General features: G+C 45.0%; 1 protein-coding gene across 3 annotated transcripts in view; it reads left to right on the forward strand.

The window, feature by feature from the left end:
- SHPRH (SNF2 histone linker PHD RING helicase) overlaps positions 1-20,430 on the forward strand; it is a 94,513-nt gene that overhangs the window by 6,305 nt on the left and 67,778 nt on the right. For all 3 annotated transcript variants that reach the window (XM_032973351.2, XM_032973352.2, XM_032973350.2), the window contains exons 3-16: positions 11-140; positions 511-939; positions 1,707-1,791; positions 2,653-2,803; positions 3,578-3,683; positions 4,448-4,731; positions 6,203-6,666; positions 8,166-8,532; positions 9,332-9,462; positions 9,917-10,079; positions 13,798-13,876; positions 17,029-17,192; positions 17,888-17,983; positions 18,474-18,634. In XM_032973351.2, coding sequence (XP_032829242.2) covers positions 11-140; positions 511-939; positions 1,707-1,791; positions 2,653-2,803; positions 3,578-3,683; positions 4,448-4,731; positions 6,203-6,666; positions 8,166-8,532; positions 9,332-9,462; positions 9,917-10,079; positions 13,798-13,876; positions 17,029-17,192; positions 17,888-17,983; positions 18,474-18,634 — 2,810 coding nt within the window. The remainder of the gene's footprint in view (positions 1-10; positions 141-510; positions 940-1,706; positions 1,792-2,652; positions 2,804-3,577; positions 3,684-4,447; positions 4,732-6,202; positions 6,667-8,165; positions 8,533-9,331; positions 9,463-9,916; positions 10,080-13,797; positions 13,877-17,028; positions 17,193-17,887; positions 17,984-18,473; positions 18,635-20,430) is intronic.

Raw genomic sequence — 20,430 nt, forward strand, 5'->3', positions numbered from 1 at the left:
TTTTCAACAGATCTTTGTCCACATGTTGACAGCAGGACTGTCCCACATTGAGATTCTCAGTGAGGGTTACTGGAAAATAAAAAAGGTCAACCAGCTGCTGCAAAAGCTATTGGCACTTTCTCATAACTTCCCAATTCCTGGTAGGTGCATGCACAGAAAATACATTATCGTCTTAAACATGCTGCATCATCGTTTTGCAATGTTGTGCCATAGTACAAATTCGTAGTTAAATTATGCAGTCCACAAAGAGTAAAACGCGTAAATGAAAGAAAAGCATGCTTTTGCATGTTGAATATATCCAGTAGAGGACCACATTTTACTCATGCATCTAAAAATGTCACACTACATAGGCTGCTACGTTTTTGTTCTTATAACCTTTCTCAATTAAACAAACATTAACTGTTTTATATTACATCTTCATTAATGTTTGTTGGTGTTTGATTAGCATTTTTTGCCTCTTAACCTGTGCTCAAAGTTTAAGTATATACAAAGGTTTTGCCTTTTTTACAGAGGAGCAGCATGAAGAGGCTGTGACAGATGAAGCTTTGGACCTCCAGAAACAGAATGTGGAAGCGCTGTACGACTACGTGTGGGAGGCCCACAGTTCCTTTCTTACTGGCACTGCTGACACTGCCAGTGGCACTGACAAGCATGTGGGGGGTTGCCAGCATGCACAAACAAACGTGCACTCTCACTCATGTTCACTCGTGGATGCCGACTCTGCACCTGAGACCTTGTCTCAGCTGAATGAGCAAATAAGTTCCCAAAGCTCGGAGGGAACCTTGTTGGTAGAGGCAGCAGCACAGAGCGATAGCGGGAGCTCAAACGCCTGCGACATCCAGCACCCACTGCTGGTGCCACAGCTTCGCCCTTATCAATGTCAGGCCGTGCAGTGGATGCTGAAAAGGGAGCACGTTGGTCACGATGCTTGCTCCACAGGTCAGTTGTGTTATTTTTCAACTCACAAATATGTAGTATGGTGGCGCCAGGGGAATGGGGATTTCATCCTGACTCTGACGCGTGTATATTTGGAGTTTGCATGTTCTCCCTGTGGTCACGTGGATTTTTCTCTGGGTCCTCTGGTTTTTCCCTCCACATTTAAAAACATGCATTTCGAGGATTTAACTGCTACAGATTTCTGCATGATAAGCCACTTCGTTGAACTATCATTTGTGGCCAGGTCGCTTCTGAAAAAAAAGCAACATAGCTCAGTGGATCTTAGCTGGTAATATAAATGATAAGATTATTTTTTTACCTACGTGACTTTACCGAATAGAACCAAAGAGTATGGATCCTTGCAGTCACGAAAGCTTCAAATCTAGGATAAAATAATTGTGCTATGAGCCCGTCAACCTGAGTTACATTTCCATCTATGACTAAAGTAATCGGTGAGTGATATCTGGACATGGGCCCACTCCAATTCCCCCAACCCGCATTAATCAGCATGGTGAGGTGTCAAAATAAGCCCCATGACTCACACAGAATGTGGAGAATTCATCCAGGAGTGCGTTGACAAGAGCTGTGCGTATAATGAGTTTGAGTGACCCCTGCTGCCGCTAGTGGCTGCTAAATTCACAAATACAATGTCCTAAGGGTAAACTTGTGCTTTTGATGAAGGCAGACCTGCACTGTTAAGATTTCTTGATATTTGTTGTCTTTTCAAAAACTCGTCATATATTTAATGTTTCTGTTATGGTTTCAACCAGGAGGTGAAAAGAAGTTGCATCCACTGTGGAAGGAATTCTCAACCATTGATGGTCAAACATTGTACTGCAATTATTATACTGGCAGGTGAGGTCGCTACAATTACCGATAAACATGAATGTCTAAAGTATAATTGACGTTTCATTACTTCATCAAAACACTGGTGTACATTTGGTTAATTTAATTACCTTCACAGTTGTTGGCAAGCTGTTTCAAACTGTAACAAGTTCTAATTTTTGCAAGTTAAATGCCTTAGAGTGGATACTTTTCTCTTGGTTAAATTATTTTGAGGTGAACAAATTTTAATCCAAAGATAGTCCTGCACACAAAAGGGTCTCTTGACTGGCTTTATTTTTGCTGGAAAGCTTCCCTCCAGGTACTATAAGTCTTCCATCTTGAGTACATATCGCCTAACCATACTATATTAGAAAAAAGTTGTACTCACTGGCTGGCACGTGGTGGTGACGTCACAACACACATCCGCATGATAACATCATCCACGTCCCACAGCTACGAGACGGGGTTTGTGTATCACCCTGACGTCACGCCTCAACCCCACCCACCTTCCACCTGGCTGTGTATCCCATGGCAATGTACAGGCAGTGCTAGTTATATAGAAATGCATTTTCAAACGGCTATTAGCATGTCAAAGTTAAACAATTGCACTCATAACAAGGCCATCTGAAAGTTAATTCGCTTCCCTATGTAACCCTCTTGGGTAATGTGTTGCTGTGGTTACGTATGTTTGTAATGGGAGCTTTGTACTGTGCATATAGCCACTCTAGTGTTGTGATAATGATGTCCTTATGTTACTTGTGATCACAGTATGCGTTCAGTGACTGAAAACCAAACCTGGCAGCAGTGTGACACGTAGTTAAATCCTCACCAGAAATCCAACGTAGCGCATTGCCATGTCACACACACTGATTTATCCTTTGTTGCTTGCAGCATCATCAAGGATCGTCCAGAGGCGGCTCCCGAATGTCCAGGAGGCATCTTGGCCGATGAGATGGGTCTGGGCAAAACCATAGAGGTTCTGGCTCTTATTCTGGCCCATCCAAGACCTAACATGGCAGCAACTAGCGAGCTCCTCCCCAGTGTAAGTGATGTGCCAAACGGTTGATTATATCTTCATTGCAGATTACTCACATGGCAGACTTTCATTCATTTGTATTCAGTTATTCACGTATCACCTTCTTTGCTGAGTGTTTCCAATTGCAAGGGCATCTGAACCTACTAATCTTAGTGGACAGCAGACACACTTACACAGGTTATTTCTTAATTGTACTAAATTAGCATGAACACTTAGTTTATTTTACTGATGTAGTCTTGTAAACACATTCGAAATCTTTCTGTAAATAATAAGAAACTCAGAAATAAATCTGAGTGCAGGGTGGAAATAAATTAGTTATACGCTTAAAAGATAATTTCTTGACTGAAACACTTCAATACAGTTTGACTCTTGCGTTATTGATCTGGAATAAGGTTCTGTGAATTTTACACATATCCCATTGCTGAACGAATACCTGAAAATTACTCAAGTCGGGATTGCAAACAGCAATATTGCTCCCTACTTTGAAAACTTGGAAGGGCCCTCCTGAAAAAGAGTGAGGTCTTCCTAGTTAAACAAGCATAATAATGTATGCAGTGTGGCGATTTAATGTAACATGCAAGGCATGATGGGAATACTAATCCTATGTTCCAATTCACACCTGCTGTCGAGAAATAACCTTTGGCATTCAGTTTTATTCAAAGTAGATTTTTTTTTTATGGGGAACAGTGTAAAATCAGATGTAATCATTGTATTGGGTTATGGTTGTGCTTCCCTGTGCTTTGTTTTTTGCTTGTTAATGATGGCATTTCATCATTACAGGGTGTTAAAGTTAACTACTACATTCCTCCTCCTGAGACGGAAAAAGTGAAAGAGAAAATTAAGTCGAGTGCCGGATCTCCTAACAAGCCAGCTGTCAGTGCAGCAGGTAATTTGCTTACTCTTTTAAGAAAACAGTGTTCAAAATTCACCATGTGCCCTGTATGCAGGCTGCCTGGATATTCATTCGTGGCTCACAATGAGCATGTCAAAGGTCCTTTCTTCCCTTTAACAACTTATCAAAAATATATAATTTCATCCAGATTTTGGTTTTAATTCAGCAACTATCATACACAGACTTTTAGCAAGGCATGCAATGCTCACCCGCCCAGCAGTTACATAAATTGCCTCTATTCGGGGTTTCAAATTCAATAAATAAATATATGATTTAGTGTCTCGTAAGATTTTGTCTGTAACATACCCCTAAATGTAACATTGACATATATTCTATGCTTGTATTTTAGGTATTAAAACTGATTCAATTAATTAATCGATTCATCATTAAATCCACACCTTTGGCACATTTCACGTACTTTATATGGAACACAGAAGACACCCAACACACCACCTATTGTGCTGATGTGTATTCTAGAGATGGATCGATGCAGCCATCAATATCAGTTGTTAAGCTTACAATACATGCATCGAATCACATATGTGAGAAGAAATATTATTTCAATCAATTATTGAATCAGGAACGCAGTCCTGAATCAGGAAAAATTGATACAACTGCAATTACTGCGGTGGCAGGGATGGGGGGGGGGGCAGAATGTACTTTGTTTAATCTCCAGTGGAGACTTGCAACAGCCTTGTCATAGAGGCGAGCTGGCTCTGGCAGCTTGTGCTCCTCCTTTCCCGCGCGTCTGCGAGCAGGGCTCAGGACCATGATCGTCGAGGCGTTCCGCAAGGCTAAGGGCCGCAAGGGCGTGTCCATGAGCGCCTTGTATCGCCACCTGTCGGCCTCCTGCGGCTACGACGCCGTGCAGAAGCGGAAGGCGGTGCAGAGCGCCGTGCGGGCCATGCTGGACGCCGGCACGCTGCAGCACGTCAAGGGGCAGGGTCTCGGGGGAACCTTCCGCGTCAGCAAGAGCTACAGAGAGCCTGTCGCTGGGCTCACCATGAGCGCGCGCAAGGCAAGGGCCGCGCCTTTGGAAAAGGTGCGATGGCGGGGAACTACCTTGTTGCCCATAATAGAGCTTTTTTTGGTTAGATCGCGTCAATATAAATGTGTCGGTAAACCCGCAACCAGCCGACACAGCCAATTAGTAAGGTTTGTCACGTAAACAAAACGTGCCAATAGGAAACCCACAACATTCGCCATTCAAGTATGACGTTTGGCCGTCGTTGCCTTGTGTACTTGTGTAGTTCGCACAATTTTTTTGTGTTGTCCTTCCCCCCCGCACCCCCCAATTAGCACGGTTGGCTATGTGTGATGAAAAATAAGTTAAACATACATACATTGCGTTTGAATTGTTTGTAGCCGTACCGTGGATTGTACACTATTTACGTTTATATACATAGCCTGTCTTCACCAGGCAAAAGTTTCAATAAATATAATAATGAACCTGATTTGATTTTTTACAATTTGTATCTATGATCAGGCACAAACAACCACTCTATAAACTTGTATTTTTCCACAAAAAATAAATTGTTGACTTGATTCAACTTACGTTTACAGACGTACCAATCGGAAACCGCCGATTCCACTCTTTTTTTTATTAGAAAGAACAAAAATGAATGAACTTACTACTCTATGAGTGAAAGCTCCTATCTTTTACCCTTTTCGAATTCATATTTCTTGTAAAAAAGTGCTTGAATCCGAAAACATATAAAAACCATAAAACGGAACAATGGTTCTCACTTAAATTTTATTTGCTGTTTAATGCTCTACCCAAACGAAAAAAAATGCAATCTTATATTTTGAACGGTTTCTGAATGACACGCACAACCATGTTTATGGGGCACTTAAATTCAAGATTTGGGGGTGCTTAAAATGAAAAATTTATAATTTTGCATACCAAATTTCATATTTCTATCTTGCCAGAAAGTACCCTCGAGGATTTTGAGACGCAGATTAAGGTCTGTGTATAGCTTGTTAGAATACTATGCTTTTCTAGATTTAAATCTTTCGTGACTGCAAGGATCCATACTCTTTGGTTCTATTCGGTAAAGTCACGTAGGTAAAAAAATAAAACAACAAAAATCACAAGCATTATGCTTGTTTCGCCTGGAGAGCCTCACTGAGATCTCAAGGCCTGGTGTTGTTTTTGCAGCAGGGGGTGTTGTTGCCACGTGGAGTCATTGCATGTGACTTTTAAGCATTATAATTTTTTGGCCAATACGAGTTACACTGGGTTTTTTTTTGTTTTATTATGGGAGGAAATTCGAGAATCCATGCAGAACAGGGGGAGAACATACAAATTACACGCAGAAAGGTGCCCGAGTCAGGAATCAAGCCCAGCCCCTTGCTGTGAAGCACAAGTGTAAGCAGTGCGCCACCCTGCCACCCAATGGGAGGCAGGGTGGCGCACTGAGGACTGCAGAAGTACTGTTTTAAGTTGTTGTGATTGTTACATAACGACAGACATGTATTGATGCAATGTATTAATTTTGCTTTTATGATCACAGACAGTGACAGACGCTGCAACGTCGCCATCTGTACCAGCAGATGGAGAAGAGCAAAACTCCACGGGGGATGCGGGTGCAGGTGGGGATGCCGAGGCAGCAGAAGACAAGACAAACATTGTTTTACGCGACGCCCCCGATAGTGCGGGAATTGTACCTCTGTCACCTGTGACAGAATTGGGGATTCCGGCGACGTTAGATATGCCAAGGACGGCCGAGGAAGCCGAGTTTGACGGCACAAGCCGCGATCACAATTACGCTCTGGGCGGAGCTAAGGTCAACAAAGATAATGGTGTGGCAGTGAGCGATGTCGACAGGACACTTAATTCCACAAAGCAGGCTGCCAACCAGGAGAGGGAGGCACCCCCTGCCATGAAGTCAGGCGTTGGTACCGAGATGGGCGTTCAGGTGGAGATGGAGCCAAGGACGCCCGTGCCCATTTTCCCCTTCAACAAGAAGGACTACCGGTGAGTAGTGAGGTCTTGTATGCCATACTCTTCCTGGATTGGTGCTGCTAGGAGGGTTATTCATTTAGTTTCAACTGCATGCAATTTAGCCAAATCTGATCTCGTCACAGCTAAAAAGGTTTGAGCCTGAATAGTGCTGGGATGGGCAACTACCAATGGGAAACTAGTTATAGGCTGCTGTGGGGCCACGTGAACAGCATTTTTTTTGTTAATTTGTGTATGGCCAATTTTTGTACTCTCCTTGCTCCCATCGATTTTTGTACTTTCATCCCTCCCACATCTGTCCTCCCCACCTCACTGACCATCATGGTAAAGTATGGTCAAATAACCCCCATGACCTGCACAGTGTGGGGAGGCCCTCCCTGTATATGTACATGTAGTTTGTCTCGCTTTAGCAGTAAAGCTAGATTCGTGCCCTATTCTATTTATATGTAAATCCAGCACAATTGCTCTTCAAGGCGAGTATATTTCTGTCAAGGTAAAATGAAATTTCTGAATCATATATAAGGATATAGACTTGTTTTAAGAATTGTACTTTATATGTATTGCCTTCTCTTGGCCAATATCATTGTTCCACACATCACGTTGATGGGCAGCTTGTCGAAAGCCAACGTTTCGAACGATGAGATTGTTTGGCTTTCACCATCTGGATTATTCCTGATTTATTTTTATAGAAAGGAGGGTGAAATTAAAGGGCAATATAATTTGTACTGTAAATTAACTTTTAAACATTTAATTACTTAAGCATGAGGGCTTTGGTCTTGCCATGTTAAAATGTGCAATTATCTTGCATCAGTAGAACTTGCTAAATGTCACCCTCTGCTAATTTCTGCCGGTGGAACGTTTGCACAATGATTAGTTGGGAATGGTGAGCTTCAGTATGAACCTGGTGGCCTTATCTTGAATACCACCCATGGCTAACTGATGGATCGTTGCAACTGATGCCATAACCAGTCCTGGACCACCCACCCCACCACCACTCCCCCCAACATCATCAAACCTCACCGACCAGGGTGATGAATTATGGTCAAACAACCCTCATGACTGACAATCCTGATGAGGCCTTCATCTAGCAGTGAATTGACAGAGGGCATTAAGTTATAATTCTACTAATTTCTGCAAGCAAATCACACAGCCTTCTGTCCACACATTTGCCGACGTCGTTAAATGTAATGTATCAGCTGCGTTAGAACTGCAATGGTTTGGACATGAGACAAAAAGGGGCGACTATCCATCATCATTTTTCAGGACATTGGAGAAGGATAAAGAAGGGAAAGGATGACCAAAGATGAACTGGATGACATGTGATAACATAAGCCGGCACAATACCTGGGGATGACTGTGATGGAGGGGCAACCGTGCAGATCGTTGACAGCCGAGGAGGCATTGGTGGCAGCTCAGTGGTAGGTAATGATAACGATGATCATTGGGACTCCTTCCAGTGTGACCCTCACAGTGCTGTACTTCCCCTGGATTTTGCATGTGGGTGATACCCGTAGGTTCGAGTGCGTGTGCGGCGAGCTGGGCTTGAGCGACTTCAAGCCGCGCGTGCAGTGCATGAGCTGCGGGCTGTGGCAGCACGCCGCCTGTGTCAACTACAGCACGGCACTGCTGCAGGCGCAGGAAGGCACCGGCGCAATTGGCGGGCGACAGCAACAGCAGCAGAAAGAGGAACAGAAGGAGGATGAGGAGGCGGAGGGCGGTAGCAGTGGCGAGCGTCATCTGCCATTCCACTGCGCTCACTGCCTGGTGGCGATGGAGCCGACCCTGTCAGGGGCCACTCTGATTGTGTCTCCCAGCTCGATCAGTCACCAGTGGGTGGACGAAATCAACCGGCACATCCGCTCCTGCACCCTGCGCGTGCTGGTGCGTGCATCCGCGCCCGATGCGTAAACCGCACTGGTTTTCGCCGCTTATTTTGGGCTTTGTTTTTGGACTGATCTCGGAAACATGTTGTGGAATAACTCGGCTAATTCAAATCACATTTGCCCTGTGTTACTCGAGTGAGTTGAGTCCCTTGTGATTTTCTCAAAGGGAATTGTTTCCCTTTAATGGCCAGCACTGCATCATATACTGTGAGCATTGCGTTGTGTTTACAATCACGTCCTCATTGGAGCCGTCTTATCCTTTTCACTTGTATTTACAGGGTGTCACACTGCATCATAAATGTATTTACTTGATAAACAAATAGGAAGGACGTGTACATTTTGGTCTTGTTTGTGAATACCATGTTTTTTTTGGAAGAACATAAACATATTTATCCATTCTATCAATTTTTTACTTAACTTTTAATGAAATAAAAGTCAAACGTTTGAATAAAAAAGACAGGACATGGATTACGTAACACCTTCCAACAGGTGTTTGTCTTCAGCAGTATCAGCAGTGTGAAAATCGACTTCTCGCTGTGAGTCATTTTTTCCCTGGTTTGTGTCTTCAGGTTTTGCTAAATTTAGCTGATTTTCAATCAGGCAAACCTCTTAAATAGCAACACAACTTTGACACTGATGGTTCTTTCATATTGGATCATGTTTCCGAGAGTTGGTGTTCCCCCTGTTATGGACGGACAAAAGCATCAATAAGCGAATTGTAAATGCACTGAATGGCACGAGAGAGGCCAGCGGTTGATTGCGTGACCTTTGTTGCATGCGTGCCCCCTCCCTCGCAGGTGTACAACGGGGTGAAGCGTGACGGCTTTGTGCAGCCACGTAAGCTGGCGCAGCAGGACGTGGTCATCACCACGTACGACGTGCTGCGCTCCGAGCTCAGCTACGTGGACCTGCCCTACTGCAACAGAGGGTAGGGCGCAGTGAGTTATATCGTGAACAGGGGAACGTTTGCGTTTTCGAAAGATGAGGTCATTGGCAACTCTGGATGGTTTATTTCCCTCCGCTATGCCAAATCCTCTACGGATTGGCAAAAGAAAAATTTGAAAATTATTTATTGCTCAAATGAGCTCTGAGGCAGTGCTCATTTTCAGTTTACAGCCCCGGGCCAGTGGTGGAAATTCCAGTCGGTCTGGCAGAACTATCTTTAATTCACAGAGCTCATTGGAAATTAAAAATGCTGTGGATTGACTGATCCAATATAATTCTCAGAGAGCTCGCTGAGTTTGCTGAGCTCTCTGAGAATTTTCATGCATTCTCAGTCCCATGACACAACACCGATCACCCGTTCGGGATCAAATTCGTCAGAATATTTGTTTAATTATTAAAATATAACTGCGTCATCCCGGTGCTCGTTTCTTCGTCAGAGTGGGGTCTGCAGGTGGTGTGGACAGCCTCTTGTCGTCTGAGGGCGGCCGCCGGTTCCGGCAGGGCAAGCGTTACATGGCGCTGCCGAGCCCGCTGGTGGCCGTGCACTGGTGGAGGGTTTGCCTGGACGAGGCCCAGATGGTGGAGCGCACAACCGCAAAGGTGAACACGCGTGCAATTATGCAGTGTCCTTCAGCGGCGTGGTGACGAAGTCTTCTGCCACCCGTTTGTCCCACTCGTGTGGGGTCCGCTGTCCTCGCCAACCTTCTCCATGCTGCCCTGTCTTGCGCCATCTCTCTATCCGCTCTTCGGGCCACCGTGGCCGATTGCACCACGCAGGGGCGGAGCCAGGATTTCAGGCCGGGGTGACAGTCAACAAATTTTAATTTCAAGAATGATTAGAGAGTCAGGCTGTTGAACTAGACGCCATCGGTTGGCGACACACTCTGACAATGCAGTTGCACGCAGTCCGCCAGACCGAGTGTCGTACACTTATACGCAGAATGTCACCCCTGTCACCCCCCCTGGTTCCGCCCCTGGCACCACATCGATCCACCTCTTCTTTTGCCTTCCTCTTGATCTCTTTCCTTCCACTTACATCACTTGCACCTTCTGACCCACATGCTTTTCCTGTTGTCTCTCAACATGACAGAACCACACCCACAGCCTTTTCTCTCTTATCTATTCTGTGATTTCTACCACCTAGAGTCTTTCTCCCACTTCTTAATTTCTGACCCTGTACTTCCTTGTCAAACCCAAGATCCACCGCAACATCCTCATCTCTGACTACCATAGCTTGGTCCTCCCTCTTTCTTATGCCTCAGCACTCGGCCCCATACAACAGCACCGGCCTCACCACTGTCTTGTGCACTTTTCCCTTTAAACAAACTGGGACCCTCTTATCGCACACCACACCAGTCATCTCTCGCCATTTCAGCCCTCCAACCCTTGTTCTCATCTCTCCTTTTTGTAATCCATCAGCACACATCGTTGCACCCAGGTACATACACAAGTGTAAACTTAAACGAGTTTAAACTTAAACGAATTTAAGTACCTGGGTGCAACGACAAAGAGTTTCTGCCAAATTCTCTTCTTGCTTGTGATGGCAGCAATATGTTCAGGAGCTGAATGCCAATGTCGAGTTCTGCTAACCACGAGAGGGCTTCAGGAGACAGTTGGTATCGTTTTGATATTCCAAACTGCAAATCTTTTTTTCGTGAAATAACTATAATTGTGATACGAGTTTTATTTGTAGGCTTAACGACTAATATTATTATTCATAATTGTGTTTTTGTCACGTTTGTTCACAGTGACACTTTTATTGATTGCCTGTGTCGGGTGGCGGAGGGTTTACGATACATTCTTATCGTTAGTTTTGTATTGTTGTTGTAACTTGCTGACCCACCCCTGTTGGACATCCGTGAAAAAGAGCTTCAAAGCTTACCAGATTCCTCCAGTCTAAATACATATTTTGATTCTTTTACATGACCTAACCCAAAAAACCCAATTATGAATCATTGTGATATCAGTTTACAATAACTTTGTAATCATATTTAAAGGTTTTATTGTAGAATGTTTCTGCCTTGCTGTAATTAAAGTTTGAAGAAAGATTTCTCCCCTCCCCTAAGTTGTAACTATTAAAACTTTGCAGCCTGTAATCCTTGTAATATAAATGTTCTCAGTCACTTGGGTAGCAATTAAAAAGTTGTGTAATGACCGAGGCAACAGAATACTTACCTGACATGAGCGTACGTGCGAACGGACAGTCAGTAAGTCAATCAAGGCCTCTGATTGGTGCAGGGAGACCTCAAAGACGATTGATGGGGATAAGAGATTCAAAGGGATTGTAGGTGGAGATTCAAATGTAAAAGGCGGAAAACGAGGGTTTACTTTAGGGGGGCGGTGGTTGACAACTGTTGGAGGAGGACGAGGATTGACTGGGGGAAAAGGGGTGAGCGAAGCTTCCAGAAAGGGGGCTCGGAGGATATAAAAGGTGATAGCACAAGGGGAGGGGACGCTTTGAGAGAAGTTAAAGTTCGTACATCAAGAACCGAACTCCGGGCCTAGAGATAGGGTTGTATCCGAATAAAGGCTCTTAACAATGAAGAAACCACGTGTGTTCGACGTTATTACAATAACATACACTTCAAAAATAATAATGCCTTTTAACCGCCATTACTCTGAAAAATAGTTTGCATGGAACATATTTAATGGGAAATTGCTCTTTCTTTTGAATGTTAATATTTGTGTTTGTTATGTTATAAATATGTTGTTGTGACAACTCTTGCGGTTACCCTAGCCCACTGTGCGTCTTAACCAGTGGCTGGCCGTGTATTTTACACCTAGGCCTTCAGTGCTATCCTCCCGCAATTAAACCGCCTTCGAACAACCTCAACATGACACTATGGCTATAGGCTATTGTCATTCGACGTAACCACCCCATATTCACAGTGACAGTAACCTTTATCGAGTGGAATAAAGTGATTTAACACGAGGCTCAACAGCTACGAGAGCTACAATACACTAATTGCAGAGACATGAATACATGGTGACTGAAACCATTAAGGATGTACCACTATTACGCAGTATGACAGGATGCTACATCACAAATAGACATCGCATAGCCTAAATCAATGTCATTACCAAAGAAACAAGAACAAACTGACAACAACCAGTCACATTTACTCGTACGACCACCAAGCAAGGAAAAATGCCGTAAAACACAAATAACACAATCAGGATTTAACAGGCTTTCCCCACAGCACTACATCTAAAAATCTCAACGTCATGAAATAAATATTTAATGAATCTTAGATGATGCTACGTTACGTGCTAGCTATTTTCACTTCAGTTAGCTAACTGGCCCTCCGATAACGCCACACGAAAAATGCTAACGTAGGCGGCTATGGGCCAGCTAGAAGGCTCCGGCATGTCAAAGAATACGCCCAATATGGAAAACTCGATATCTGATTGGTTAAAGAATATGCCAATCAACAACATCGTCCCCATTTGCTTCAACAGCAGAGGGGATTCACTCGACATTCTGAAGGCCTCAGGGTAGATTTTTCACCCGGAGAGGCAGAGACAGCACAGGTGGAAAATCTAATTGGATTAAAGCTCTAATTTATGAGCTGCACTGGAAGCAGCGCAACTGAGGGAGAGAGTAGCAATGAAATTATGTTAATAGACTGATGGGAACGAACTTTATAACATACATATAGCATAAATGAAAATATATGTTAAATTATATTAAAAAAACATTTCTGATTCTGACCATCTCTAGGCCAGCAGAGAAGGCCTTGCTTGGCCCTGAACGCCCGCCTCTGGTCTTAACACAATAGCTGTTAGTTATGCAACCATTGGCTTTATTAATACTGAAAATGTAGATGTCGAAGAGTATAATTCTTTGGGGAGCTTGTATATACAGTAATATCTCGATTTACGTCTCCCCCTTTTACGTCGTTTCGCTAATACATCGTCACTTTATGAACACTGCCACCTGATTGACATTGCCTCAACCCACACTCATGTCGCTGGCAGCATCGTCCGTCCTTTCTCGTATCTGTCGCCTTGGCCTCGCCTCCACCTACCCTGTAAATTGCTTTGATTTACATTGTTTTGATACTTGTCTTCACACATTTCAGGAATACATCCCCGACGTAAGCCGGTGCATTACTGTATATATATTTTTGTTTTCATATATAACAACATTTTATTACCGGCGGAACATCAAATTACATACTTTAAAACTGCAACTGCTGATTTTCAGTGCATTGGCCGAGTAGTAATGCTCAAACACGTTTGCCGTGCATACGCTTGTATCAGTTGTTGGGGCACGTTGAGTGTGTGCATGCGCGTGTTGATTTGTCTCGCACCACAGGCTGCCGAGATGGCTCTGCGTCTCAGCTCGGTCAATCGCTGGTGCGTGACTGGGACGCCTGTCCAGCGCGGACTGGAGGGTAAGTGCAGCCGCGGGTGGCCGGTAAACGAATGAGCGGCCCACATTTCGTCGTGTGAACTGATTCAATTTCAAATTGATATTGTGGATTTTTGTTCGTGTAGAAATGCATCGTGAGAAAAACAAGGTGCTGGTGCAGTGATCGTTGATATTTTTTTGTGGAGATACCCATATGCTGAAATGTCATCTATTAGGGGTGAGATTCGGATTACATTTTCATAGATATTGGATTTTCAGATTCATAGATTCGTTTTTAATTAAAGTGGTCATATTTTTGGATGTTAATGGATTTAAATGAATTACGTTAAAATAACGTGCTCATGTCTCATTCTTGGCACCAGAATTGTCCGTATGCCTGTTTTCTCCAACATGTGTTTTCTTGATCAAGAAAAAGAAATAAAATAAGAGACTATTGTACCGACGTGTAAACACAATTAGGAAACCTCACCACATACATAATTAATTAACACTGCATAATATACAGACAAACTACATAATGGGGGTTGACATTATGGGCTGCAGACTTCTTTAGGATATTAATGGGCACTGCATTGGACCATTTTTTCTTTCCCAACATTCATTTATCCACGTACAAATTTTATTATTTAACTTTTATTTGAAAGGCGTTTATGCATATATTACTTACAACCGAATCGTGTAAATATAAATGTGTCATTAACCCACCACCACCTGACAGCCGAATGTTGAGATTGGTCACGTAAACATAATGTGCCAATGAGTTACTACTTTAGCACACCGGTGTGCTGGAGAGTAAATCCATATTTACAATTTGAGTACGACGTTTCGCTGGTGATTACAACCAGCTTCATCAGGCGATTTGCCCGAATTGTGAAGAAGTCTTCATATTTCGGTCGTAAATAAAAACTGTATTATGAATAATATTGGTCGCGCGAAATCCTACGCTTTCAAACGACGGTGACGACGGGCGCATTATCAAGACGCACGCTTCTCGTCACACGCGTCGGCGGCCCCTTGATGATTCAAACACTGGGGGTGGGGGGGGTGACAGGGGGGAGGTGAGAATTAAAGCGGTTCTAAAGTTGTTCTTCATTGGCCTTGCGAAATAATCATCACCATGCATTTAGTATCTTAGTAAAGGGTTGTTTGCTTCTCGATGTTTACGGATTTAAAAAAATGCCTCATCAACTCAAAACTGTTCATTCGTTGACTTTATTAAAATATCTGCGTTTTCTTAAAGTCCTACAGCGTAAAAGATAATTTCAAACTATAAACTCGGCCATCCTCTCTGGCTCCTTCTATTTGCTCTGGTGCAGGGCCATTTCTAGAAACGTAACATAACATTATAATTTTCTCTCATAAGGCAGTGTTCATGATGAATGTGTAGTGGATTCAACTGAGTCGCAGACGTACTCTTTGGAGGAAACACATTTATTGACGCCAACACAAAGGGGTAACTGCTCGTTCACCAGATAACAACCTATGGTGGTGACCCACCAGGCTAACTACACACTATGGTGGTGGACCACCAGGCTAACTACACCCTATGGTGGTGGGCCACCAGGCTAACTACACTGTATGGTGGTGGACCACCAGGCTAACTACACCCTATGGTGGTGACCCACCAGGCTAACTACACCCTATAGTGGTGGGCCACCAGGCTAACTACACCCTATAGTGGTGGACCACCAGGCTAACTACAACCTATGGTGGTGGACCACCAGGCTAACTACACCCTATGATGGTGGGCCACCAGGCTAACTACACACTATGGTGGTAGACCACCAGGCTAACTACACTAATTACACTGGGAGTAGCTACAACGGACAGGACCCCAGCGTGGGTCCAGGTCCACGTGTTGATGACTCTTCTCGGACGTAATACGTAGAACGTAGATCTTCGGGATGACTACAGCAACGGTGAACCCCGGTCCCTCTGGGGACCCGGTTTATATCCTCACGGGTCGTGGCTGGCCCCGCCCTTGGCCATGACCACCTTCTCGAATCCTCGAGCAGGATCTCGCCCGACACATGACCACTCCTTGCCCCCCACTTGGGGCCCCTGTGTAGATCTTACCTCTCACGTGCCTTCCAGGGTCAACCAGATTGCCATGGCCTAAATTCACCCCATTCATGGCTGGTACCCTCACACCCTCCTCCTATAGGTGACAGCACTGCACGCCGAGCGTGGTGCCACTCAGCGCTCTCTATCAGCGCTCACCAAGCCCCTCTAGGGCTGGTACTACACCCACATGTACGGGGTGTCTGTGATGGCAATGCATCGCACGCCGTGCCTCGCTAGAGCCGGCATTACCCAGTGACATCCACGATTTCGCTACATATGTGATGTCCACGATTAAGTACATCGCACGCCTTGCCTCTCTAGGGCCGGCACCACACAGTGACATCCGCGATGTCACTACAAATGTGTTGAGTTTACTGTACCGTAGACCTGCTATTCATTCAGCTGGTTTTCAATGAATGATTTCAGATCATTACCAAATTTGCATTGTCTTTTTTGTAAGCAAATTAGTGACTTATAATGTAATGTACCTGTTTACAACCTGATTGAGTTATCACTTCTAAAATATTCACCCACGTAAACTATACTGCTTCATAAGAGATTTTATAGCAGTCTTCTGCTAGTATAATTCGCGATAAATATTCAAAGGTGATAAATATATGCATTGACTTGATAATAAACCCAAGACGGGGCAATTTATAATTAGAGTTTTCATTTTCCTATGTAGGCTGTCCTGGGCTAAAAAGACCAACCTGTCCACAGTGTTTAGTGAACTCCGTTATGAACCCAACGACCTGAGTTCAAATGTACAAAGGAATTTACACATTTTCTTGCCAACGACAATCTACCCATAGTTTCCATGTAATTTTTCAGGAATCAAATGTTTTGACCAACAGCAGTGATATTGTGTATTTTATTTGGTATCTATGGGAGGAAAGTGGAGAAAACCCAGAGGAAAACCCATGCATCATACAAACTCCACACAGAAAGGTGCCCGAGTCGGGAATCGAACTCGGGATATTCTTGCTGTGATGCGCCAGCGTTCCCGCCGCGCTGCGCCGCGCCGTCCTGCCCCCCGCAGCCTGACGATGACGAGTAAACATTTGCCTCCCCGCCTAACGGGTGACGTCGGCTGTGCCTCTGCGCCATCAGACCTGTACGGCCTGGTGCTGTTCCTGGGCGTGGAGCCGTTCTGGGTGCGCCACTGGTGGGAGCGGCTGCTCTACCGCCCGTACGTGCGTGGCGACCCCACGCCGCTCTACCGCCTCGTCTCTGCCATCACGTGGCGCTCGTCCAAGAAGCACGTCATCGACCAGGTTGCGTGAGCTACGCGGCAAAAGCAATCCCCGTGTGACCACGAATGGACTGTTGCGGCAAAACTGCCGTTAACGACTAGCATCAATGAAGTCTGGCGTAGCACACGAGGGGCTCGTTGGCCAACACCACACCCAGCCACCCTTTGCCTTCCCAATGCTGCTATTTACGTGCCACAACCAGGTACTCGTTTAAGGCTGAGTTGACCTCAGGGAAGCCCAGGACCGGTTTAAATATTCGCCACTGATATTGTTCGTGAGTCAGAATCGAACTCAGGTCCCCGGGGTTTGTAGCGCAGTGAGCTGCACACGTGAGGCCAGTCATATATACATGCATATAAAATAATAGTTTAGTGCATTTGGTAGTCATGCGATTCTTATAATAACAAAACAGTTTCTAACATAGCCAGCAGTACTTTCACAGTGGGAGGGACTATGTTGCCGTGTATATTCCCAATTGCGTAATTTGCAGGTAATTTTATAGCAGTGCGATTATTTTCACCTGGATATATAATTTGTTTAAGTTATGGGAAGGAAACCGAAGTACAACATTCACATATTGTCCCCGTTGCTGTGTCGCTCCCGGTGTACGCGTGCTTGAATCGGCACGAGTGGCCGGCAGACAGATGTGTCCTCGGAGCGAGTGCGAGTCCGTTAAATGCACAGGGGGGCACTCTGCCACGAATTCCCTCTTCCAGATTGAGCTGCCCCCGCAGACGGAGGACACGCACTGGCTCAGGTTCTCCCCTGTCGAGCAGCACTTCTACCAACGTCAACACGAGCTCTGCTCCCAGGTGACCGGCATGACACCTTCGTTTGGAAACGTTTCAAGATCTTCTTCTTCCGTACGGCTGATGCAGATGCAGAGCTACGACTACAATTTCACATTTAGGGTGGTCAAGCCAGACACCGCGTCAGGAGCCAGCAGAGTATATCGCTGTGATGTCTCCTTCGTATTTGTGGATTGGACATTGCATTGTTATATGGTGTATGGTCTGTTCTGGATGATCTTTGTCGCACATCGGAGAGTTTTTTTTTTTCATTTGTCATGGTTTGCAACCAGTGAAATTATGCAAGAACAGGGGTAATTTGTTCTAAATGAATAATCGGGTTGGGACCCTAGCAGCTGCATTCTCAGTCTGGCTCTATGAACCTTGCTAAAGTATTGCAATAATGCCAGCTGTAAGTGTTGACATCACAGTACCCCCACGTGATCGTGAATTTTCTGGCTGCAGACCCGACTTTGATACGTCTTTATTCATTTATGTTTTACCAATCTCCCAGGATGCTCTGGTCAAGCTGCGCAAGCTGCCGGACTGGTCGGTGCGGCTGAGCGCCCTGGAGCGGCGCACCGTGTCCAGTTTGCTGACCCCGCTGCTGCGGCTACGCCAGGCGTGCTGCCACCCCCAGGTGGTGCGTGGAGAGTTCCTGCCGCTGCAGAAGAGGTCAGCACATCGGTGTGAAAGGAGCGAATAGGGGGCTTGGCATCCTATGTTTATAGTCGCTCTTATTTTGTTGTAGCTATGGGATAAAACTGAGTTCTCCGGTTTCCTCCCATAGCTACAAAAAATATATACAATGTAACTGGAATTTGACAAACATCCCAATGCTGAACAATGATCCGCAAAGTACTTTATTGGGATCACACAGAGCAGCAACATGACCACCCTACTGAGAAAGTCCTGGCAGGACCCTTCTGAAAATAATTGAGGCTTTGCTGGGTAAACAAGTGCAACCATAACACCAACATAGGCTCTTAACCATAATGTTCTACAGCAAAATGTAATGAGTTTGTATACACAATTTTAGTTTGTGTTGAACAGGGCCCCAGAGTTTATACTGAGTGCGCTTGCTAATGAAATCTGATAACCCAGTAGAATGTGTTAACGAGCCTTATTATAAACGGATCCAGAGTTTCCTTTAACAAGTGCTGATGGATTATTTTGGTTTGGAAAGCCAAGAGGCGAAGGGCCTAAAACATTTTTTCACATATATGTATGGAGATACAGCAATGAGTTCTCATTATGTGGATGCTAATAACAGCTGCACCTCTGCCAGGGTGAGATGGATAAGTTTTGCCAGTGTTGTAATATAAAACCTTACAGCATACACTGATAAAATGCATAATGTAACAATATTATCTGTGCTCATCTTAATATCATCTATCATTGTTAGCCTTGGGCTATCCAATGCTGGATGAAGGCCTACGACATTATAGGCACCAGAGGGCAATTCAGAGAAATCCATTGTTGTGTTGTACTTGCTTGGACCCACATCTGCGGCACCCCACCTTCACCAATGCACACTGACCAGTGTAGTAAAGTATTGTCAAAGAGCCCCTACGACCTGCGCAGCGTGTTGAGGCCCATATCGGGTAGATGTTTACACATGCACTAACGTTGATGGTCATCGTACTGAGTTTGTGTAACATCTTCACTGTTGTGGTTGACATGCCTCTCCATAGTTTAAATGGAGTAAGTGCTCCTGCCAATGTAATGCGGTAATCGAGGACAAGTATACATTCACTGCTGTAAATATGACCATGCACGTTAATTACCCTACGCAAGTAATTCCACGTCCTGAAGCGATGCGATGTCCGTGAAATAACGCAGCGGTAGCGAATGTTTGACCACTCGGTAGCGAATGTTTGATCACTCGGTAGCACGCTGTGCGAGCGAGTTTGGTGGGTGGGGGTGAGGGGGGGGGGGTCACGTGGGACAGCACAGGGTGAGGAACGCACACGCTGGCTCGCCCGCAAGGTAATCGCCGCGGTGATTAATTTGCGCGAATGCGAACAGCCCCTCGGGTTGTGCAGTAGATTGACAAAAGGGCTGTGCGTGCACTATTCATATTTCCATTGACGTGAGCCGCTTCGGGAAAGAGATGCCGCGTGACGGAGTGGTGTCTTGTCCATGAATTAAAGTAGCGGGAGCAAATGTTCGATCATTGGGGCAGCACGCCCTCTGGGAGAGAGCAAGTGGTCGGCTGGGCAAGGGTGTAGACCACACACACACACGCTTAAAACTGACAAGAAAGACAAAGACTCCACCGTATAGCCTTTAACAGACTGTTGGTGCAAGTGTTGCGCGCGAGCACCTATTAAGGCCAGCACGGCACACAAGGTTGGAGGGCGACACCACGCCCGGCCGCTTTTGTCTCCTGTGTGCTGATGTTTACACGCTGCAACGATTCTCATTTAACGCTTAGTCAACCTCGGGGAGGCCACCGTTCGTTGTTCGGG

This window comes from Petromyzon marinus, chromosome 51, assembly GCF_048934315.1.
Source record: "Petromyzon marinus isolate PM22_M1 ecotype Great Lakes invasive population chromosome 51, UKy_Petmar_22M1.pri1.0, whole genome shotgun sequence".
Lineage (NCBI taxonomy): Eukaryota > Metazoa > Chordata > Hyperoartia > Petromyzontiformes > Petromyzontidae > Petromyzon > Petromyzon marinus.